This window comes from Palaemon carinicauda, chromosome 19, assembly GCF_036898095.1.
Source record: "Palaemon carinicauda isolate YSFRI2023 chromosome 19, ASM3689809v2, whole genome shotgun sequence".
NCBI classification, from domain to species: Eukaryota; Metazoa; Arthropoda; class Malacostraca; order Decapoda; family Palaemonidae; genus Palaemon; species Palaemon carinicauda.
In genome coordinates this window covers 17,009,965-17,035,338 of record NC_090743.1, presented here as the reverse complement: position 1 = coordinate 17,035,338, position 25,374 = coordinate 17,009,965, and the positions used below count along the sequence as shown (strand labels likewise).

Sequence of the window (25,374 nt, the reverse complement as noted above, 5' to 3'; positions counted from 1 at the left end):
GACACCTATTTCTCTAGCACCCAATCTGGCATTTGTCACCCATCACAAGTATATACTTCCTTCTACCCAGTCCTTCCACACACCTTGTTAATTCATTCCAGAATTCCTTCAGCTCATCACTTTTTTCACAACCTGGCCCATAAACGCTAACAAAAGCCCAACATTCCCTACCCAACCTAACCCTTACCCACATTAACCTAGAGGATAACTCCTTCCATTCCACTACTTTACCTGTCATTCATTTACTTAGCAAGAGACACACCCTCTCTTGCTCTTCCCCTTTCAATCCCAGACACACTACCAGTCACTTCACCAAATTTCACTTCACCCTTCCCTTTTATCTTTGTCTTGCACAAAGCCAATGCATCCATCCTTCTGTTCCAAAACATACTTCCAATTTCACATCTTGTACTCTATTGTACTTCATCCACGCACATTCAGACACCCTAAAAGTAGAGTGCGGGGTACAGTTTTTTTTCCCCCGGCTCCTATTCTTTGATATTTTTGGAAATAAAATTACAAGAGAGGGAGTTCCAGTCCCCTAGTCCCGTCCCTTTTAGTCACCTCTTACAACACACAGGGATACGTTGGTGATTTTCTACTTGTTGTTATGCCCCCTCAGCCACAGGGGCATGATGATATGGTGATAAAATACTTGAAGTAAAGAAAGTACCCCAATCTTTTAAAATTTCTTAAGAGAAAAGTAGTCTCTAAAAGCAAAAGTCATACAGTATAAAGAGATTGTTCCAGCCAATTTCCCTTCATGGAAGTGGAGTAGAGATTTTGAAGGCAAATAAGAAAACGGGAGAACTTTGAATGAAAGAATTTGAGCAGAAATTTTTGCATCATATGTGATGTTTCAAGGGTTGGAAGAGTGAAAGTTGTAAAGATATGAATAGGATGGTGTGAAAGGCAATAATTCAATGCAAGTTGGATCTCCTTTCCTAACCTACACTTGGGAATAAGATTCAATTGGAGATAGATATCAAACTTTTCATTATGCTACAAAGATAAATGTATTCCTCATTCTACATGCAATTACACCCTATTAACTGTTTATAGGTAATATGTGTGGCACGTACCGGGCAAGTGAGGTTTCAAGTCCAGTAGAGACACGGTTGGGTGACCTTGCAGGAGGTACGAGAGTTTGGTGTAGTGAAGTGGCAGCATTTGCATCACAAGCTCAGGTAGCTGCTTCGACACTTCTTACTTCAGTTCACTTCTCACAGCCCCGACTACTAAAACTGCCTCATTCCTATGATGCCATATTTCAGGTAACTTTTTATATTTTGAAATTGATTAAAACCATAGTGTTATTTGTACTCTAATAAAATTACTGAATCACAATTGATAATTTTCAATATTAAACTTACCCGATAATCATGTAGCTGTCAACTCTGTTGCCCGACAGAATTCTATGGAGGGATACGCCAGCTATCACAATACTAGAAGGGGGTGTTCTTACCAGCGCCACCTGTGGCCAGGTACTCAAGTACTTCTTGTTGACACCTCCTCAATTATTCCTCTGTCGTGCTTCTGACAAGACGTTCTGGGATACGCTTATGTTCTTGGAGTATTTTCACGACTTTGGTGAAGTATTTCTCTTTGATTTCGGCTGTCGCTTTACTGGAAACTTCTATTTTAGCTTAGTTAGCTTTTGGAATTAATTTGATTAATTTTGGTGACGAAGAGAGTATGAACTCTCTTTCACCTTTAAATGGCCGACCCTTCCCTTAGACGGAAGTGTTGGTGTCTAAGAGAGTATAGACTCTCTTTCTTAATTTTGCTTAACAAAAGTTATAGATTTATTTTATATCTCTCCGCCTCTTATAGGCCTCTTCGATTAACTTCCTTTTATTATAAACTTATTAAAATTAATTTTTATATTTGTTTATATTCGACCTTCCTAATAGTAGGCGGTCTTTTCTTGGTACCGAAGTTAATTATCGTGAGCCCGTCATTTCGGTTTTACCTGTTAACATATTATGCTATTTTAAGGTCTTTGAAAGAATTTCTTTGATAGTCTCGTACTTTTTCAAAGTTGAACTAACGTTTTGTTTGTCTCGGCAGTTGTTGACGTTCAGAACGTTTCAACTTGCACTCTATCGTTACGATAGAGAAAGAATGTTCACGGTTTCACATTGCAGTAAGAGTAACCGTTTCTAGCGTTTTGTTCATTCTTTCTTAACTTAATGGTTTTGATCCTAATAAGGAACTTTTCTTTTTGGGAAATATTTCAGTTTTTTCCTTTAACAATAATATGTTTTAACGATATATATGATTGGGCTCTTCTCTCAGGTTCTAAGTCAAGAGAGAGAGAGAGAGAGAGAGAGAGAGAGATGGAGACGGAGGGAGAAAGAGGATAAACGTTTCCCTCAAGCCTGCCAGGCGTACGAGTAACGTCGTTATCGTTTTGCTCTTATCCCTAGTCTCTTTAGGGGAAGAAACTAAACGTTTCTAGAGTGATCTAGTGTTTAGTCTCTTTCCAGCCACTGAATTTTCTTTCATTAGATTTTTCTGTTACATTGTAATTCTGTTTTCGCAATTACTAACTTTTGAGAAAGGATAGAATTGCGTGTTTCAGGTACAAACCACTTAAAGTTTCGAGTTCAGTGAAATAAGTGCAAACAGAAAATCAAAGTGATAAGTGATTAGCGCAAAGTGTGTCAGTGTTGTGCGTGAGGGTACTTCTGTGCGTGTCAGTCGTCCTCCCAGTCCGGGACCTCTTGCAAGCTCCCAAGCCCAGGGGAGAAGCAATGTCGAAGGGCATAAGGGTTCGGCAGGCCTTGATCGGCGCACAGAAGTATCCTCGGTGGTTGTGGGCGTGTCTTATCGAGACCGTCACTCCCACCCGCAGACGATTGAGCCCTTATTTTGCTCGTCTGCAGAAGAGATTTAGAGGAGAAAATAAAGGCAGAGTTACGCTGGTCTCAGGTCTCAAGACCTCTTAAACGTAAAGTCCAGACCTATGCCAGACGTACGAAGTAAAGTTCAACAACCCGGATGCAGTCATTGGGTTAGCTCTGTCTCTCCTCAGTCATCAGTTTGTCGGGCTGAGAGTGCGCCTACACTCCCCCCCCCCCCCCCCCCTATGCTCGCTCCGCCTGATCGCAGTACCACCTGCCAGGCGTACGATGTTGTGGATTCTACTACAGTCCATGCAAGCACAGCTTTCGGACCTGATGCGTGAGTGTCGTGCTGAGAGTGTTGCACCTCCTCCTCCTCCTGCACCGGTGGTGCACCAACCGCCTGCACCCGTTCAGCCTGTGCTGCACCCGCCTGCACCGGTGGTGCACCAACCGGCTGCACCCGTTCAGCCTGTGCTGCACCCGCCTGCACTCGCTGCACCCAGTCGCAGCACCATCTGCCAGGCGTACGATGTTGTAGAGCAGCACCATCTGCCAGGCGTACGATGTTGTAGACTCTACTACAGTCCATGCAAGCACAGCTTTCGGACCTGTTGTGTGAGTGTCGGGCTGAGAGTGTTGCACCTCCCCTGCACCCTTTCAGCCTGTGCTCAACCCGCCTGCACTCGCTGCACCCAGTCGCAGCACCATCTGCCAGGCGTACGATGTTGAACCTCTTTCTGTGTTCGCTGTTCCCAGTGTTGTTCAGCCTCAGCCTTCTTTAAGGCAACCTTCGGGTTGGGATCAGGAGGATTACCCCACTCTTCCTCCTCCTCCCCTGGCTGCTCCACCGGTGGTGCAACTCTCGGTGGAGGTACAACCTCTTCCACCTGTGAGTCAGTCTCCTCAGCTGCTACACCGAGCTCAACCCGTGCACCCTGATCCTGCGCCTCAGACACCTCTGCTTGCGGGAACTTTACCTTGTTCTGCGCAACCTCGGTCTCTTCACGCTCCACTCATACCACAGGAACAGGAACTTTCTGCACCTTCCACTGTTGTTGTTCCAGCTCGTTCTGACTCTGCTGTTCAGCATGCCTTACCTCCATTTTCTAACCATGGCAAAAATATGAATCATGAGTTATGAATGTAAGGTAAACATTATGTTGATTTTTAAACCCCATGCAAGCATGCATAAAGCACTCTAGCACTGGTCATGGAATTTCTGAGAAATGTTAAACGCCATGCACACGCTCTGCTTTCCTTACAGCAGGCTCTGCTTACAGCAGGCTCTGCTTACTACATGCTCAGCATTCAGCATGCTCTGCATTCAGCATGCTCTGCATTCAACATGCTCTGCATACAGCATGCTCTGCTTTCAGCATGCTATGCATACAACATGCTCTACATACAGCATGCTCTGCATACAACATGCTTTACATACAGCATGCTCTGCATACAGCATACTCTGCATTCATCATGCTCTGCATACCTTACCGCATGCTTCTCAACATATCTTGGGTTGTTGCCAACTCACTAGACTGTCAAGCAGTTTCATAACGTTGCCTTCTAGTCTGCTGCTTTTGCACCAGTGAACCCTCACTCAGAGAACTTAGCTTTTCTAGGATAAGGTCCCTGTAGATGAGAAAGTTCTTTTCTCCCTCCTTCTGATATTCCCTTGAGGACTCTGTCATTTGGAGGGAGCCTTTAGCTGCATAACCTCTTATGGACTTTTATTTAAGCATAACATGCTTACAGGGAAGGTAATGGTTCCACTTCAGCCGCTAATCCCGTCTGTTACCACACCTGCTCCCATAGACCTTGAGCTGTGTTGCATGACATGCAGTCCAAGCTTAGTCCTTGTTAGAGGATTTTTGTTTACGGAGTCAATGTGTCACGGGGAAGACGTTCAACAACCAACAGAAGGGACTTGTTGTGACGCAGTGCGGCAACCTCAGCAACCCGTTAAGGAGTTGTCTGTACGACCCAGATAGTCTAGACAGATTCGGGTTGTCACTGTACTTCCTCGCTTGCCCATGATTGTCAGTTTACAGACTGTGCAGCAGTATCATGATCTTGTGTCCGGCTCCGTCAGACGACTGGCTTTTAAGAGCTCCCACAAGTCGTCGCTGTCTGGAGATTTTCAAATGGACTATGGATCTGACCAAGGAACTGGGCCTCCTGGTCAATTTCGAGGAGTCTCAGCTCGTTCCATCCCAGACCATTGTTTCCTTGGGTATGGATCTTCAGAGTCGAGCTTTTTGGACTTGTCCGTCGGCCCCAAGGATCTTCCAAGCCCTAGAATGCATCCAGAGCATGCTGAGAAGGAACCGATGCTTAGTCAGGCAGGGGATGAGTCTAACAGGGACACTTTCATCGCTGGCCCTGTTCATCGAGTTAGGGAGACTCCACCTCCGCCCCCTTCAGTATCATCTAGCTGCTCACTGGATAAAGGACATGACGCTAGAGACGGGCTCAGTTCCTGTTTCCGAAGAGATGAGGTCTACTCTAACGTGGTGGAAGAACAGCATTCTTCTCAAGGAAGGTCTACCTTTGGCTGTTCAGACCCCCGACCACCGTCTCTTCTCGGACGCATCGGACACGGGCTGGGGTGCGACACTGGACGGACAGGAATGCTCGGGAACATGGAATCAGGAGCAAAGGACACTTCACATCTATTGCAAGGAGTTGTTGGCAGTTCATCTGGCCTTGATAAACTTCAAGTCCCTCCAGCTTACAAGGTGGTGGAGGTGAACTCCGACTACACCACAGCCTTGGCTTACATCTCCAAGCAGAGAGGGACTCATTCGAGGAAGTTGTTCAAGATCGCAAGGGACCTCCTCATTTGGTCAAAGATCGAAAGCTCACGCTGGTAACGAGGCTCATTCAGGGCGATATGAATGTCATGGCAGATCGCCTCAGCCGTAAGGGTCAGGTCTTCCCCACAGAGTGGACCCTTCACAAGAATGTTTGCAGCAGACTTTGGGCCCTGTGGGGTCTGCCAACCATAGTTCTATTCGCTACCTCGATGACCAAGAAGCTCCTCTTGTATTGTTCTCCGATTCCAGACCCAACAGCAGTTCGCGTGGATGCCTTTCTGCTGGATTGGTCCCATCTCAACCTGTATGCATTCCCGCCGTTCAAGATTGTCAACAGGGTACTTCAGAAGTTCGCCTCTCACAAAGGGACACGGTTGACGTTGGTTGCTCCCCTCTGACCCGCGAGAGAAGGGTTCACCGAGGTACTGCAATGGCTGGTCGACGTTTCCCAGGACTCTTCCTCCTAGAGTGGACCTTCTGCGTCAACCTCACGTAAAGAAGGTACACCCAAACCTCCACGCTCTTCGTCTGACTGCCTTCAGACTATCGAAAGTCTCTCAAGAACTGGAGGCTTTTCGAAGGAGGCAGCCAGAAGGATTGCCAGAGCAAGGACGACATCCACTCTCAGAGTCTATCAGTCTTAATGGGAAGTCTTCCGAAGCTGGTGCAAGGCCAATGCAGTTTTCCTCAACCAGTACCACTGTAACCCAGATTGCTGACTTCCTGTTACATCTAAGGAACGTAAAATCCCTATCAGCTCCTACGATCAAGGGTTACAGAAGTATGTTGGCAGCGGTTTTCCGCCACAGAGGCTTGGATCTTTCCTCCAACAAAGATCTACAGGACCTCCTTAGGTCTTTTGAGACCTCAAAGGAACGTCGGTTGTCCACTCCAGGCTGGAATCTAGACGTGGTCCTAAGGTTCCTTATGTCATCAGGATTTGAACCGTTCCAATCAGCCTCTTTTAAGGACCTCACATTAGAAACTCTTTTCCTCGTGTGCTTAGCAACAGGTAAAAGAGTAAGTGAGATCCACGCCTTCAGCAGGAACATAGGTTTCACATCTGAAACGGCTACATGTTCCTTGCGGCTCGGTTTTTTTGGCTAAAACGAGCTTCCTTCCCGTCCTTGCCCTAAGTCGTTCGAGATCCCAAGCCTGTCCAACATGGTGGGGAACGAACTAGAGAGAGTACTTTGCCCTGTTAGAGCTCTTAAGTACTATTTAAGAAGGTCAAAACCATTACGAGGACAATCAGAAGCCTTATGGTGTGCTATCAAGAAGCCTTCTCTACCAATGTCTAAGAACTCAGTTTCTTACTACATCAGGCTTCTGATTAGAGAAGCAAATTCTCATCTGAAGGAAGAAGACCTTGCTTTGCTGAAGGTAAGGACACATGAAGTGAGAGCTGTGGCTACTTCAGTGGCCTTCAAACAGAACCGTTCTCTGCAGAGTGTTATGGATGCAACCTATTGGAGAAGCAAGTCAGTGTTCGCATCATTTTATCTCAAAGATGTCCAGTCTCTTTACGAGTACTGCTACACCCTGGGTCCATTCGTAGCAACGAATGCAGTAGTAGGCGAGGGCTCAGCCACTACATTCCCATAATTCCATAACTTTTTAACCTTTCTCTTGAATACTTTTTATGGGTTGTTCGGTCGGCTAAGAAACCTTCCACATCCTTGTTGATTTGGCGGGTGGTCAATTCTTTCTTGAGAAGCGCCGAGGTTAAAGGTTGTGATGAGGTCCTTTAGTATGGGTTGCAGCCCTGTATACTTTAGCACCTTTGGGTTGATTCAGCCTCCAAGAGGAACGCTGCGCTCAGTAAGGAAGACGAACTTAAAAAAGAGACAGAGTAACGGTTCAATTCGACTTCCTTACCAGGTACTTATTATTTCATTGTTATTTGAGATAACTGTTATATGAAATATGGGATACTTAGCTATCCTTTAATCTTGTACACTGGTTTTCACCCACCCCCCTGGGTGTGAATCAGCTACATGATTATCGGGTAAGTTTAATATTGAAAAATGTTATTTTCATTAGTAAAATAAATTTTTGAATATACTTACCCGATAATCATGATTTAATTGACCCTCCCTTCCTCCCCATAGAGAACCAGTGGGACCGAGGAATAATTGAGGAGGTGTCAACAAGAAGTACTTGAGTACCTGGCCACAGGTGGCGCTGGTAAGAACACCCCCTTCTAGTATTGTGATAGCTGGCGTATCCCTCCATAGAATTCTGTCGGGCAACAGAGTTGACAGCTACATGATTATCGGGTAAGTATATTCAAAAATTTATTTTACTAATGAAAATAACATTTTTCAACATATGGGTAATTGAACTGTCCTGTCCCCTCTGACAACTGAAGCCAGTTACATATTATTCGGTACTGAGCCTTATAATTATTGAGTCTATATGATGTGAGTTTTTCATATTTCACATCGTATAGACGACTGGCGAAATCTAACCGAGGCCCTTTGCATCAGTAGGCGTAGGAGGAGATGGCGATATGTGAAGTTTTATATATGTAATAATGGGGAAAATATATTGAAGGATACCTACGGTTAGATCTTTGATTGTGATTAGATAAGAAGAATTTCACAGTACATGGAAGCTTTTTAAATTGGCATTGCTACTTGATTTTCCCAAGATTAAATAATGGATCACTTACTGGAATAATTTTTTTCCATTATTTTTAAAGACATCTAGATTCTGTTAGAGAGGCTGTTTAAGTGTTGCAGCTTATAATTCTTTTGATTATATAAAGTAAAATTATAGATTTACAATATCTGTTTTTATTTTTTTATGCAGTACTACCATAGGAGGCAGTGTTCTCAATGCAACAGTATTCCCAAGGACCCTAGTGTATGTCTCTTATGTGGCACCATTGTTTGTCTACGGGAAACTTGCTGCAAGCAACAGGAAGTTTGTGAGTGCGTTCAACATGCCATTGACTGTGGGGCTGGTACAGCAATCTTCTTAGTCATTAACTCATCTACTGTGATAGTAATTAGAGGCCCAAGAGTCTGTCTGTGGGGTTGTGTTCATCTAGATTCCTTTGGAGAAGAAGATAGAGAACTCAAGTGAGTACTGTACTGTCTGTTGTATATACATGAAATATTTGTTATAAAAGTAACAGCCCTTGAAAATTTTTTCAAATGTAAGTTTACAACAATAAGTAGCCTTTCTAGTTATCAAAATGTAGCCGTTCCGAAATATTCTAATACAATACTCTGTTTTTTTTAATTAATTTGTTTTTGTAACCAATAAATCATTTATGCCTTACATATGTGTCCTAAAAGTTCCCAGGATTAAAAGCCTTTGTGTCTGAAAGACAGAAGTAATATAGTTCCCCAAATTATGCTCTTTTGACCCCCATGATGCCTAATTTTTCATCTACAGTAATTCGTTCTTACATGAATACAAACCTTTTGCCTTTAATGGGAGTATGCTTTCAGTGAAGCCGGGTGTTAAAACTTAACTAGGTGGCAGTAGTTAGCTAGAGGGTGGTGGACAAGCCCAGCTAACCCGTCAGGCCAGTGAGCTCCCACTATTTTCAACCTCTGAATAGTACAGACGTATATCCTGCATGCTCATCTGACTGTTTTGATCTTTTGCATTTTCTTTTAGATTAAAGTGTTGTCATTTGGTTGTGTGCAAGGGATATTTGGGAATGAAGGATTTGCAGTAGTTTCCCAATAACTGTAGCTGTATGACAGTTTTCTGTGAAAACCTCTCTTTTAGCCATATTATTGTCCCTGTTCGACTACATTCGAGTTTTTCGTTTATTCCCTTGTTGTTGTGTCCCTGTGACGACGACAACAACAAGCTCCTAAGCTTAAGGAGGTTGCCATTCTGTAGACATCAGTGTAGACTACAGTTATCTCCCCCTCGTCGCAGTGGTTAAGTAACAGACGCACCTATGATAAGCGAGAAACTCTTTAAATTTGTGCCTTTGGTTGAGTCAACTCATAACCTCCCAAAGCAGATGACCACTAACACCCTAAATAAGGTTTTGTACTCTTCTACATTGTTTTAATGTGGTTGCTATCATGATAATGTAATCTATATTACTATACTTTACTAATACAGCTTCAGTACATGGTAAAGATAATTCATAACGTGCAAGTGCCGCCCTCTCTCACAACACTCACAGATTTTGTAGTGTATATTACTGTAATTTATATATAGTATTATCACTACGGTACAGCTTAATTAGCTAAGGTGAGATGATACATCACTTGCAAAGGATTCCTATCTTGGTTGCCTCACAACCGTACCAGCTTTTTACCTAAATCTTAACCTGTATCTATGTACGGTACAATATTTTGTATACAGTACTTGAATATACTGTATGGAGTTATTTTTCAATGAATGTAAGAATGTTTATTCTAAAACAATTGCAGTACTTTAACAGTAAAAATATGATAAAAATCTGTACTTTTCACATATAATGCCACTTGCCATATATGAAGTTGTGTACAGCAAATTTTCATGATGCATATGCTATCCTTAAGTTGAAGTAGTAGCGCTCAATGGTGAAAATGAGGTGTACAAGTACACATTCTCCTACATACACAGATACATAACTTAACGCTAGTTGCTTGACAGACGCTCGTGAGAGATGCTTTTGTGACAAAGGATGCTAGGAGAATGAGGCAGAGTTAGTCAGAGAAGTGGTGTTGTGCAGGGATGGCAACTGCTCAAAGGCCGGGTACAAAGATGCTCTGGTGGTTTAAGGAGACCCTCCGCCATGCCATGAATGTTTTTTTTTTCTAATTATTCAAAATGCACAATTTCTAAATATGTTTTAGACATATATGATACCTTCATCATATAAAACTTTTCAAGTAATTTAATCAAAAACTTTTTGTTATATTAGCAAAAATCATGATTTTAAAAGAAATTTTAGGTAAATTTTTCCACTAATATGACACCAATTGTTTTGAAATTTGTACCATCAAAACTTCTTTATAAATCGATAATTCTGTGTGAGAGATTTTTTATTTCCCCTTTTCTTTTTTTAATGAATTTTTTCTTACTTTTCTTTGTTAAGACGTAAAATGTTCATGAAAAAAGAGAAAAAGGAAAATCAAAATTCTGGTACACAGAATTGTGGGATTTCTATTCTTCTCTTCAATGATATCTTTCTCTCTAAAATCAAACAATAAATAGGTGAGAAAAATTTACCCAAGTGTAAATAATCATGTTTTTGAGTTATCAACTCCCAAAGATTTGCAACAAATTTTTGCTTCTTTTCTTAAAGAAAAATCAAGATATTATGATAACCTTATTTTGTACTTTTATTGTTTATTGAAAAATCAAGATATTATTATGATAACCTTATTTTGTACTTTTATTGTTTATTCCTACATAAACACACCCAAAACAAGGTATTTAAACCCTAAGAACATAAGTAGTAGACTACCCTTAAATCTGCACTTTTTAGTGTAGATGCAACTGTTCCTCTTTTACACTACTTGAACCAGATGACTCTGTCACTCACTGTCCAAAGGAAAAGGCAACCCTTTTGGCTGATGTGGTTGACAGTAAGCAAAGTTATGAGAAACGCAAACTTCCTCATTCCTGTTTTCCCAAGGCTAAACTAACTAGTTTAGCATTTCGACTTTGGGAAATCAAAGTTATCTTGATGGACCTTGATGCTTATGGAGTTGTAGACTCGTATGGTATTTTTCCTTTGTTTTTTTATAAAGACTGCAGATTTCTTAGCTCCAAAGTTATCTGTTATTTTGCGCAAGTTAGCAAGAAGAGAAGCTATTAGCACTTGTTGGAAAATGGGTAATGTTACTCTACTATGTAAATGTGTTTGTGGTAGCTCAAGTCCAACTGATTACCGCCCAATTTCCATAACTCCCATATTATCTCAAGTTTTTGAACGTCTTTTGATAACGTCTTGATAGGTTTGCTGAAGGTAATCATCTGTTCCCTAGTTTGCAATTTGGTTTTTGTAAAGGCCTGCAAGCATGTGATGTCCTTCTTACCATCTCCAATACTGTACATAAATCCCTTGATTGTGGTCAGGAAGTTTATGTAATTGGCCTTGATTTTAGTGCTGCCTTTGACCGTGTTAATCATGAGGCCCTTGTTTTCAAACTCAAACAGTTGGGAGTGGGTGGGTCTTTTTTCTTTGCATCATTATTGAATTTTTAAATAATAGGTCGCAAAGAGTTGTTGTTGATTGGCTCCATGGTGAGTATAGGAATGTGATATCTGATGTTCCACAGGGTAGTGTTCTTGGCCATTACTTTTCATACTATATACACATGACATGTGGTGTGACCTAGAAAACAAGCTTGTTGCATATGCAGATGATGCTACTCTCATAGCATCAATTCCATCTCCTGATTATAAATCTGGGGTTGCTGAATCCCTAAAATTAGTGCATGGGGCTAATTATGGGGTATGAAGTTGAATCATAACAATGCTCAAAGTATGATTGTAAATAGGTCAAGGACAGTGGCTCCTCAACATTTGGATCTCGGCATTGATAATGTTTCTTCAACTTTGTATGAAGAAATTTTGGGTGTGATTCTCGACAGCAAATTTACTTTTAAGAAACTTGTTAGGTCTGTCTTCTATAATTGCACAAAAGATTGGCGTTTTGAGAAAGTCTTTTAAGAATTTTGGTGATCAATCTATTCTGAAAAGTTGTTTTAATTCTTTCATTCTACCTTGTTTCGAGTACAGTATTGTTCTCCTGTCTTGTCTAAAGCTGCTGATTATCATCTTAATTTGTTGGACAGGAACGTACGGTCTATTAAATTTCTTATTCCTAATCTAGATATTAATCTCTGGCACCGTCGCTCAATTAGTTCATTATGCATGTTGCATAAGATTTTCTATAATTCTGACCACCCTTTACATTCAGATCCTCCCGGACAGTTCCATCCTGTTCATAATACTAGGCATACAGTTAATTTTAAGTCATGCCTTCTCCATCATGAGGCTCAATACAACACAGTATTCTAGAAGTTTTATTCCAGCTGTGACCAAGTTGTGGAATGATCTTCATAAGTCTTTTTATAGTTTATTTATGAAATTTCTTTTAATGTTAATATTTAAAAAGATATTTTATTTTAATTGTTCATTATGTCATATCTTTTATTTCCTTATTTCCTTTCCTCACTGGGCTATTTTTCCCTGTTGGAGCCGGGGGTTTATAGTATCATGCTTTTCCAACTAGGTTTGTAGCTTAGCTAGTAATAATAATAATAATGATAATGATAATATTAATATATGCTAAGTCTCTAGGTCATTGTCTTGTTCCTTGCGTCTGCCATTCATAAGCAACCTTTGAACTTTGAAAAGAAAGTCTTCTAGCAAAGTTATTGGAGTGAGAGGCCAATGAGGTTTGATAGGTTTATTTATGAAAATTCTAAAGTTTCACCGAAGAACCCATTTTGAGCTCATAAAGGTCAAATGTAGTACTGCAAAATGGTCAATCTGTATCCTTATTTGGCGGACAAACAACTTTTTGCATATTCAGTGATTAAAGGGATAGCAAAATCAGCTACACCTACGCTCGGCTACAGAACGCATAGTTCTTTGCATGTAAATATATGCTGGTCAAAGTTCAATTCCTGATTGTGACAAGTTAGTGTGGGTGCAATTTTTCATCAGAAATGAGTCCTTATGAAAAGTAGGTTTGTTCAAAAGTACATGGTTTGTATAGAAAGTATTTTAAAAAAGTCTTCATTGAAAGGATCCTGAATGTATCTGTTCATTTACATATTTTCAACTGCAAGCTTTTTACAATTTTATATGATCAGGTTGTAACAATTTGTTTTATTGTCAAATATTACCACTGTTATGTACAGTACTGTTGTTAGGTCACCTCAGTTTTGTATTATGAAAAAATTATGGGAAGATATTTGGTGTTCAAAATCTGGTGTATTATATACATATAATTAACTGAAGATGATATTGCTTCTGATTTTTTCAATTTTTATTTATCACTTTTGTGGGAGGAACGTAGAGAGTAGAGGTCCCCTTTTTGTTTTGTTTCATTTGTTGATGTCGGCTACCCCCCAAAATTGGGGGAAGTGCCTTTGTGTATGTATGTACTTTTGTGAATTAAATTGAAACTGGTAATTTGATTAAAAAACTTTTTTGAAGACAGCAGTTGGCTTTGATTTATTTTTTTTCTTTATAAAAGATGTAGGTCATTAAAAGATGTTATGCTTAAGGTAATAGGTCGTATTAACTTTTCACAGGAGGGGAAAGCCTTTGTACCTGAGTGAAGACCGATACCACTTACTTGAACAGCAATGGCTCTCTCATGGCTTTGATCATACCAACAAGAGGTGGATTTGGCACAGGGACATCCTTTGAGGCTCATGATATTTACATGAGGCATCCTATCTTTTATTTGAGTTGGCATTAAACAAATTTAAACCAGGTTTTATGGTCAGTGGTAAGAGAATGATTGTCATAAGTTATCCTCTATATTAAGGAAATTCAGCGAATAAGCACAACTCAATCGGGATTATCATAAACGCATTTCACATGTTGCAGCTACAGTACTAAGTGCATGGATAGTAAATATACTACACTTTCCTTTTAATGAGGAGTGGCTGATGACATATTTTTACTGATGCTATAGTATATTTTTAATTGGTTTTGTTACTGTATTGCAGTTGTGCAGTATCATTCGAGCTCCCTGTTTTACAGCTACTGTACGATGGAAAGTTTTGTGGTCAGTCATTTTATAGATTCTGCTTTAATTTTTTGCAGATGTACCGATTATTAACTAATTGCCAATACACACCATTATGGGTGTGGTCACCCTATAATTAGGGTTAGTGTTTATATTTTTGGTTTATTGAAAGAATGCATAATTCTATTTATTTATCTTTCATGTCAAATGTGATATTACATGTAGCTATTTTAAATGAAGTCTGTGAGCGGTCTACGTTATAGTGTAGCAGTGTTGATGGTTTTGTACTCTTTCATTTTAGTCTGGATGATAATTTATGATTTCACTTCGATAAATCTGTTCTGTCGGTTCTTTTTTTATGCCTCGTAATTTTTTTCCTAGTCCAACCTCTTGTCTTATAAAAGTCCTTTTTTGGTCTTTATTTTTTCATTTCAAATTCTAATGTCTTCATAGTTTTTTATCTAAAAAATTGTATATTCTACTCAGTTTTTTCATCCTGGTCTCTTCACTAATTTTCTTTTTGGATGAACAGTGAAGCCTTTGCTTTAATTGCCTTTAGGTAAATACGTTGATATTTTTTTCACCGGTAGGTTGTAAGTTGTTGGGTATTAATTGCAGATGTATTTTGAATTGCAAGTTAGCCAAATGTAGAGTCTAATGGTGTCTTTATTTTTATTTTTTATATACATATGAATCTAGACCTTGATGAATTTTGGTTATTTGCAAAGGGACTTGCACTTTCATATTTTTTCTTGTCCAGGTTTACTAAGTGTGAAGTAAAAAGCGCTCAAGTAACGTTAAGTAATGTTATTGTTGTAAATTGTATATAATTTACTGTACACTTTGTATATTCTTGTATCTTACTGTAAATAAAAAGCATATCTTAAGTATAGTAAAATCCTATGGTTTAAAGCATGATTATGGCTCAGCAATATTGTATGCACAAATGCTTTAATTAATGACATAGGTTATTTATGCCACTCCTGAAATATGTTTTTAAGAGGAACATAGTACCCAGTACTGTATGTCAAGAATCTTGTTTTGATAATACTCTGCTTGCCCTGTTACAATCCTTAAAACTTTTTAAACCTTTTAGACCTTTACTGCAGAAAAATATTTCCAGCCTGGTTTGCCTGAAAACAAGCCAGTTGAATACCATGTTCTTTTAGATTAGGTTTATATTGAAATATCTTGGAAAATCAATGTCGCTTGTAACCGAAAAAGGGATGCACTGGTAATCGTGTTTCCAGTTTCTTACTAAAGACAGCCTACTTGCATTTAAAAATGATTAAAGGTATAATTCCTTTAGAAAGAAATTTCCTTGATGGTTTTATCCTTTGTTTGTATTTCTGCTTTTATCATCCAGATATTTTGGGGTAATTATTTATTTTTGTACTTTAGAAGAAAGAAAATTTATTTTAATTCTCATATGAGAAAGGTACAATGTGAGGAGGGTTCACTGTTTCATTGGGAAGGGAACTTTCAAGGAAATATTGTTGGAAGAATGAAAAGTAAAATCAAGGTTCCTCAAGAATTTTTCTACCAAGAAGAATAGTTAGATTTTGTTAAGAAATCCTTGATGGTATACAGTTATTTTTTTTTGTATATGAACAATTCACATACACAACTTTCTTGTATTGCGATGGTGTTGCTTTCTTATTAAGCTTTATGTAAACGGGCAAAACATGAATTTGTAGATTATGATGATTGCCAAATCACTCAATATATTACTTACAAACTGAGCATCATCTGTCTTGGCTCAAATTGAAGTATTCGTTCTTGAGATATATTTTTATAATGAAGTACATTAGAACCTCAGGTTATGACTAACTTTGAAGATGAGCATAAATTTGAAATAGAATTAGTTTGGGGTTACAAGTGTTGCATCGGCCTCTTGGCAAAAATCTTGCACCATACAGACATTTTTTAGGGACAAGTACAAACAAAGACTATCACGTGATGAGCAGAAATAAAAAATGCGGTGCCCACACCCCATTCATGCAGTGTTCGCCCACATAGAGCTTCAGCATGGCATGCAGCAAGTGTATTTACAGTACTGACAAAATAATGTCACTTCTACTGTATGCAATTTTTGTGGATGAGTATTAATGGGACTAGCACGAGATCAGTCAGGCAATACTCATGCACCGCCCATGCTGTGTTGACACTGTTTACATGATTTTTACCCGATTTTCAAGCCATTTTGAAGAGAAGGCAAAAAAGCTCCCTCCTCGCTATGTAAGTTCCTTGTCAAAATTGAAATTAAGTTTAAAAAAATATTACTAAGTGTTTAGAAAGCTTGTATTGAATAGTGATTCAATTAGTGATATAGAGAGAGAGAGGAGTCACGAAATTTTGCCAGAATTCTCATGTAGGGAGATTCTCCCTCCAATTAGCAACACCACCACCCTCCTCCTCCTCCTCCTCCTCCTCCTCCTCCTCCTCCTCCTCCTCCTCCTCCTCCTCCTCCTCCTCCTCCTCTCTCGTCTCGTTCACACCAGACACAACTCTCCTCAAAGGTAATGTGAGAGTTCACTTGTCACCAATTTCTATTTTCCATCGTGAGTTATTTATTTTATTCTTCTAATTGTAAGGGTTATAGTTTGTACTATACAGCAATTCACAATTATGAAACCTTTGAAATTATAGTACTCTATATGTATTTGTGGTTAGGTTGAACTCACCAAAGGTATTAACTTTATTTCTTATGGGGAAAAATTATTTTAGGATATGAGCATTTTATGTTGCGAGCTTGTTCCGAGGGTGAGTTACTTGCAACCTGAGGTACCACTGTACTGTATTATAATCAAAACCATTCTTAAAATGAGTAATCATGAACGATCATGGTGGAAAGACTTCTTGCTTAACCTTTTGAGATTCGTGCTTGGGTCCAAAATTTACTCGCTGTAAAACACATTTTATTACTTTGGAGTGTTGGGTAATTTTCTTATTAAACCTAATATATATGGTTATTGTGTAATGCTGATTTTGGTCTTAGTTTGAAGCACAATTACTATTTTTTTTACTGTGAGGTTAAAAAGATTTAAACCAAAATTATGAATTCAGGATATGGTGAAGTTTGTGTAATTTAACTAGATCTTATTTGCAATTCTTGTTTTTCTTAAAATGTCATGGACAATTGGGTAATCCTAAATTACAATAGTGAAGCAATTAAACCAAACAAAGAATTTGAAGAGAAAAAAAAGCTATGATCCTGAAATTGAAATAGCGCTACTGTACTAAACAAAGAATATAAAACTTCTCTTAGTTGGTAGGTTGCTTAATAGATATCTACAGCAGGGTTTTTTTTTTCTTTTTCTTTTTTTTTAAATTCTTCAATCTTTAGCCGCCTGCCTAGCACAGTGCTAACGTGTTTGCCTAGCATTCGCATGGCAGCAGATCGATTCCCACCCAGGACCATGAGTTTAAGCTGTTTTCTGGAGAGGCCACTGCTGTGTTTTACACCAAAATTTCAGTTTGGGCTTGCCTGGCTGACATTCTGGTGAGCATCTATTCTGATGAAACTGGAACCAGATACCTTTAATCTTTAAAGGACCTAGAAACTAACAGATAAAAGTTTTATTCTATCTATGAAGGTCTCATTCTAGTGAAATTGTACTGTTTTCTCATGCTTCATGAATGAACTATCTTTTTATTTGCATAGAGAATTTTTAATATGAGCATATGGCTATTCTTTAGAATTTCTATCATACTCGATGGCTGATATCCATTATCTTAAACTGGGTTCCCAAGAATTTTTACATGATCTTGCCTCCTGTCAGAAATTTCTTGCTGTAAAGTTTTATTTAAGTGCTCATTTAGAAGCAAGCTCAGTTGTCTCAGTGATATTTGGTTTCTTAGCAAGTCAATAATCATCTACAATTTATATTCTGTATGGGAATATAATACTGTATACTGTGTATAGCATTCTCAAGAGCCTCAACATCGTCAAAACGGTTTACCAATAATCCACTAATGATAACTTTTGGGTCATTACTGTACTAGCCTTAGTTCCATGCAGTGTGTATTTGCAATGTCAAATGGCCATTTGGGTTGTATCATAATGGAAATAAAAACAAAGAAATGTCAGGCTTTTTATTAAAGATAAAAAACTAGTTTATGCACTTATAAATAAAACAAGCGTAAATAAAGTTATGAAATATGTCAACAAAAAGAAGAACATGGTTATTAATCCCCTGAGCCCCAACTCCTTACCAAATGATTTGGACCTCAAACCCCAGGCCATATTTTTGGACATTTTACTTTACTCACCTTATCACCAAAATTATAAAAAGTAGAAATTCTCAACATTTATAATTGTATAGCGGATTAGATTTCCTTCTCATTGATATAATAAATATTTTGTAAATTTTTCATTTGCGTAAATAATAGAAGAAAAAAAATAGTTGGTAATTACTGGATATAGATTACGTCATGTGGTGCCTGGGAGTAGTTTCACCCTACATAAATTACGTCTTATAGCACTCAGCCGGCTAATTACAGCATATTTAGTTTAAAGAACTAAAGGGAATACAAGATATCCGTGCATAAATAAGATAAGTTGAAATATCTGTACCTAACCAAATGACCCTAGCTTTAGTTAATAAAGCAACCAAATATATTTCAATGAAGATTATCTCATACTAGGTTAGGATGTCAGAAGCTATTTTAGACCCCCTACTTGACATCACTTATATTTCCCCTGAAGCATGCTAGAAGCTACCAATTAGTGATTATGAACAGTATGGTATAAAGCTTGAAATCATACATGTGTTCATGATGATCTTGACAGAACAGTGTATGTGTTGCCCTTAACAACTAACCCAAGTCTAGTGTAAAAGTTGCATTGGATATTTCATTCTTAAACCTTGTTTTGTGGCACGTCCTTGCTTGTAGTTTCAGCATTAATGACAACATTACAGTTCTTGAGTATCACTGCAATATATTTATACAGGGCATGATATTTGTATAAATACTAACGGCATTGTTAAATCTTGGTGATTTTGCACCTGGTTAACTTTTTTTGAGTGATTTTTCTCACTTGCACCAATTGGCCTCCATGGCCACATTTCTGGTCATATATCCCAAATTCCATAAATTCAATCCATATGCTTGACTAAATGGTTGCTAATTGAAGGGAAAATCATACTGTACTGCTTTAGCAGAAATTGAAAACTGAGCCTTCATGCCCAATGCCATGGCCAGTTAGAAAGGCAATTTTGAATTTTAATTGTAATACAGTCGTCGTCGTCGGCGCCCACTCGTGTCCGAGTATTGGGTTCTGTCGTTAGCCATCAGCCTCCTATCTGTGGGGTGAGTGCTTATGCCTGATGTGGCTGTTAAGTCCTAGTCTGTGGTGGAAGAGTCGCGGACAGTGTTCACAAGGGAGGGTAGGTGGTGGGCGGGGCTGTTCTAATCAGTGTTGTAATTTATATGCACATATTGTACAGTCCTTGTATGACAATGGAAGGTAATAGTGAATGGATTTATTCAGTGCATACTCATGTGATATACAGTTTAAGTATTGTATGGTATGGAAAGTTTAGATTCTCATAAATGGTATTTGAATGGCAACATTATCACTCAACATTATACAGTAAAGTAATTTGATAGGATCATATCTCCAGATTCTCCAAGAGTTTCCCAAGAAGGATTTATTTCTTAGACATGAAAATTGGAGCAAGGTAATATTCAAGATATTTATCGGAAGGCTAGATTATAAAGGGGATCATTATCTCCTTACGCCTATAGACACAAAGGGCCTAGATGAGTAAAAAGAAAAAAGCAATTAAATCTTGTTAAATTAATTAATTCATGTTTAGTTTCTCTCAGTGTTCGATTACAATATTTTTTGAGTGATACTTTTATCTTTAATCATTGCATTAATGTGGTAAATGTAAACACTAACGTCCTGGCTTTCCATGCATCATTTTTCTCTGGTATATTTAGCAGTATTTATGCCATAGAAATGGTGCCGTAAGGAGCATTTCACGGAGCGACACAGGTCGAGCCAGTAAAGTATTTATAACGTTATATCCATATATGATTTTGGACTAACATTTGTATTCTTTATTGCCAAAATTCAAAATCTCTCTAATTTTGTAGGTGTTCAATATTTGTTATTAGACCAAGTGCGGAATTCAAGAACTACAGTATTGGAATTTAAAATTTCCACGGTTAATTGATTTTCATGTTTAATTTGCAATACCTTGCATATAGTGGGTACTAAATAAACAGAAATTGTACTGTGTATGCAGAACTACATTATGCATGAATAAAAGTTTGTTTCTTGAGATTTAACGTAAAGTTTTGCAACTTGCCAAACTGTTAACCTTTAAACTTTAATAGACTGGTCTTCCAGGAATTTGTTCTTTAAAATGGAAATTTACCTTTTTTTATTTCTATATGGCCAAGTTGATGCATTAACACAATTTAAATTTTTTACTAGTTTTTAGCTAAAAAATACAATATATACCTATGAGAAATATATATATGAATTATGGAAATCTGGTTGCCACATTAAAAGTTGACAAATATTTTAAGTGCTTGAAAATTAAACAATAGAGAAGTGCATGTTGTACGTAGAGTATGGTAACTTCTTTCTCTACCTATGATGTTTCTGTGAATTTTTTCCGTTTGGGAAATCATGGCCAAATCTATTACGCTAAGTTCAGTACATGACAAAAGAATTAGAAATTTCTGTTTTATGTTGAAATAGTTGAAGGTTGCCACAATATGAAACCAGTTTTGGAAAGGCAAGATTGATGGTTGAGTACCGTGATTATACTATTTTTATGACGACTACCAGTGTATGATCCCCTGAATAAGAACATTTTGCAGAAGTGTATGATATCAATCAATATTGATAACTAATTTAAGACCAATTAATTGACGTTAGAAGTCATTCATAACCATTTTTAAGTTATAGAAAAATATTACTGTATTATCATCCTCAATTTTTTTTTAAAGTGACATTTTTCAAAAACGGTAATTGCAAACAAACTATGCCTTGTTACTATAGAGCATAGTTATCCAAATGTTAGATTCATAAAGAAATATCTTCGCAGGTGATAAGCTACAGTTCCTTGATAATTACTGTACAGTATTGTTTCTTTATAGGTCCTTGAAAATAATGAATAGGTGGCGCTTGAGTTTTATGCCACTTTTTTTCTCTTATAAATATTACCTGAATTTAATATATTAGATGGTACTTTTTGTGTTCAAACAGGGTTTCTGCATTTCTATGCTGTGCATTGTCTTGCAAATAGTCAAAATATTTGTTGTTTTTGCAGAGGACACTTTTTAGTGTTAGGAGGCTGTCTTTGTAGCAGAGGAGCTTTTTGAGAATTTCCATATTCACAATACAGTAAATTAAAATAACCAGTGAATTATCCTGTCAGGAGAGGATTGCAAGTAGAAGCATTCAGTATTATTAATTGATGTGCAATACACTATACCTCGGGAAGGGTGGGGATGATCTATGTATATAATGTTTATATATATTTTAATATATATGTATCAACATATACAGTGTCACATCTCCAATTTAGTGGATTCCCATAGTTGAGTTTCATACGGCCTGGTTGTTATTGTTGCCCACAACTTTTAGGTGATATGCTCATGTTTTCCAGCATTTATTAAGACCAGCAAAGAGTTCTTGTTAGTTATACAATACTTCATGTCTAAGGCAACTTTACATTTTTAACTCTAATGTCCCATGTTTCCTACCAAGTAAATACCTTTTCCTTTCGTCTCAATTAAAATATTTTCCAACCACTCTTGTCTTTTTATTTTGTAAAAGTTTGAATAACATCCTTCTTGTAGAATTGACTTAGCCATCTGAGTTTAATATGCATTGCCTATGTTATTTCTGCAGTGCGTGGTAAGTTTATCCTATCATTAGCATATTGGAATATATTGATATGTCTTATCATGATACCATATGTTAGACTGCTTAGTTTTCATTGGTTCCAATAGTATAGGATTTATAGTACATTGGACTAGGTCACCCATAGTTTGAGGGTTCAATTGCCATTTGGGTAGGACGGAAAAGTTGATATAGGGTGTAAAATAGAAAGGGGATGTGGTGCTGTATGTATTGTATATACAGGACACATACACACATGCATATACATACAAGAATTGATGTTCGTTTATGTATGTGCTTGGAGGCATGCAAGTGTATGTGTAGTACATATATGTGTGGGTATGTATATATACAGAACAGGAATTTTTTTACTTTGTTGCTTGACATCAGTCTCATAACTGTATGTATAGAATGTATATATACGTAAGTGTGTGGGTATTCATGATTTTTTTTTTTTTTATGACATTGAAGTTTCTCTTTCTCCCTTCACTGTATAATCCTATGAAATTTTATATGAACTATATATATTATATATGTATATATATATATATATATATATATATATATATATATATATATATATATATATATATATATATATGTATATATATATATATATATATATATATATATATATATATATATATATATATATATATATATATATATATATATTTACACAAACATACAGGTGTTTTATGTAAATTGCATAGTATATGTATTTATTAAGGAAGTTTGATGTTTTAAGGAATTTTAGTTCCAGATTCTAGGAGAAAATGAGGTTGCAGTTCTTTATTTATCAGCCTGTTACCATTATATATATATATTTATATTTTGTGAATTTTGTTGTAGATACCGTAATTTGAATATTCTTGAGTTTCCAGTCAATGTTTATTTAATTTTTTTTTTTCATAAAATGCATTGAATTGTACTAGGGAACTGATTGTACAGTACACTGTTAAAATATACTTGTATGTTAAGAATATTATATGAGGAAGGGCACATAAAAGTGTTTTTTATTGATCCAATCAAAATGTAAGCCTTGCATTATTGTATAAAATGTACTAAAATTCATAAGGAATAAAGTTATAGGGCCATGAATGTTTGTAGTAAGCTTTCATGTAATATATATCTCTTTCATCAAAAAGAAACTAAGCCAAGTTGTTCTTTGTGGAGTAAAGGTACATAAACACGTAGTCCACTGCAAGATAAAGACATAAGACATGTCCTTAGTCATGGTTGGGGTTTGGCCCTTTTCATCACCACACTGGCCACTGCAGATTCGTATTGGTGGAGACTAGTCTGATCCCTTACAGCCAACCAACCCCAGTATGAGTGGCGCTGACTAAGAACAGCTTTGCCGATCATGGCGATACACAAGCCCTTTCACCACGTTTAGGTATCTCACTCAGAAAGGGGAAGTATAACAATACAGTTTCTTGAGCCCCCCTCTTGTGTTTTTATAGATATTTAAATGGATTGCTTGTTAACCTTTTTGATTTGATGTCCAAACCTTAAATGTCATAGTTTCCAGCCAATGAACATCACTGGCTCATTTGTGAAGCAAACTCTTACACCACATTTCGTTCTTGAATCCTAATATTTTGCGATGGATATACAGTAGGCTACTTGGAAGAGATGGGGAAGGATAGATGAGGGAGTTGTTTAAATTATAAAGATTTTTAAGCAGAGGGGAAAAAAGTATAAAGTCTTTTGATTATAGATGAATCAAACATGCAAAATTTCAGTCAAAAAGTTTAGAAAATATAATTTCCGAGAAATTGCTCGCTTTTGTGAAAATAAGCGAGCCGTAGTATACTGTAGTGTAGTTTCCTCAGAAGATAAAGCTAGAAAAAGCATTTTAGAAACTCAAGAAATGTGTTGATGTTTAAATAAGAGGAAATTGCCAGAATGTTCGTTAGATTGGTTAATATTGTGTATAATACAACAGTGACAGCAGTAATTGCAGCCTGTCGGACGACAGGAATGTTGTTTAGTAATTTACATTAAAAATTGACTCTGTCTCCTTCTGTTTGCTTTGGTTATGGGTGTACTGAGTGAAGGGATTAGCAATAAAAATATATGGGAACTGTTACTGTATTAGCATATGAGCTGGTGGTTATTTTAGAGGCTGAAGAAATAGCAAATAAGGGCAAAAGAAGAGACAAGAACTATTTGAATAGGGTGGGATGAAGCTAAATGGTAAAACTAAGGTTACGATGTTCAACAACCAAGAAGTGATAGGGTGTTTATACAAAATGAAATACTCCTAGATTTAAAACTAGCAGAGATTATCAAGTACTTGGGATCAATATTAACCCTATAGGGAAACTAAAGTTAAGGTTGTAAGTAGAGAAAGAGGGAGGGACAGTAGTGTGTTACAAAAGAATGCTAAAAAATCAAACACAAAATCTATTGTAAATCTATTGATGTATGATTCAGAAACATGAGTCTTTAGAAGGAAGGAAGAACAGAAGATTGAGCAATCATAAAATTTGTGACAGGCTGGCAAATGAAAGTAGGAGAAGCAATGAGATAATAAAGATTACTGATTAGATAAGTGTGTCAAGATATAGGAGGATGTGTGGTCAGCTTTGGGTGAGGGATAGGGGGGAGTGAGTGAAGGAGGAACTTTATAATGATTTATTGGAGGAAAATAATTATAGAAATGGTCGGAGAAACCATATACAGTACTGTAATGACAACAGACTCATTGGTATAGGGATAAGGAAAGGTTTTAGAAGTAAAATACTATGTATCTTGGAAAAAAGGGAAAAATTTTTCACAATTGAATGGGCTGAAGATCTCAATCATTATTATGAATAACACCCAGCTTTCTGGTAGCTTTTAAGATATTTAAAAAAAGTAATATTAATCAAGAAGTCAGGTTTGTTGAGTACTTTACTGTATACCATGGAACTTAGAGCAGTGAAGAGGGAGTGCTGTAACAAGATCAGCTAATTGTTAGTATTTCATGCATTCACTCTTGTACAGTACTTTTATAACTGCTGCACATAATGGCCTGTAACAACTTTGTTGCCTCCCCTACTTACTATGTGGTTCAAACCCATATCTTCATTCATTAAAAATTGTAGCACTTTTTTTGTTTACATTTGGGATAGAACCTTAGACAGAATTTTGAGAGATTGTCATAGGATGGGATAT

The 25,374-nt window shown here is 37.4% G+C and overlaps 1 protein-coding gene across 3 annotated transcripts in view; it reads left to right on the top strand.

Moving 5' to 3' along the window:
* Ubr3 (Ubr3 ubiquitin ligase) overlaps positions 1-17,820 on the top strand; it is a 57,567-nt gene extending 39,747 nt beyond the window's left edge. For all 3 annotated transcript variants that reach the window (XM_068393222.1, XM_068393221.1, XM_068393220.1), the window contains exons 27-29: positions 1,063-1,274; positions 8,477-8,748; positions 13,900-17,820. In XM_068393222.1, the coding sequence (XP_068249323.1) occupies positions 1,063-1,274; positions 8,477-8,748; positions 13,900-14,017 (602 nt within the window). In that variant the 3' untranslated portion in view covers positions 14,018-17,820. The remainder of the gene's footprint in view (positions 1-1,062; positions 1,275-8,476; positions 8,749-13,899) is intronic.
* Positions 17,821-25,374: the final 7,554 nt, after the last annotated feature.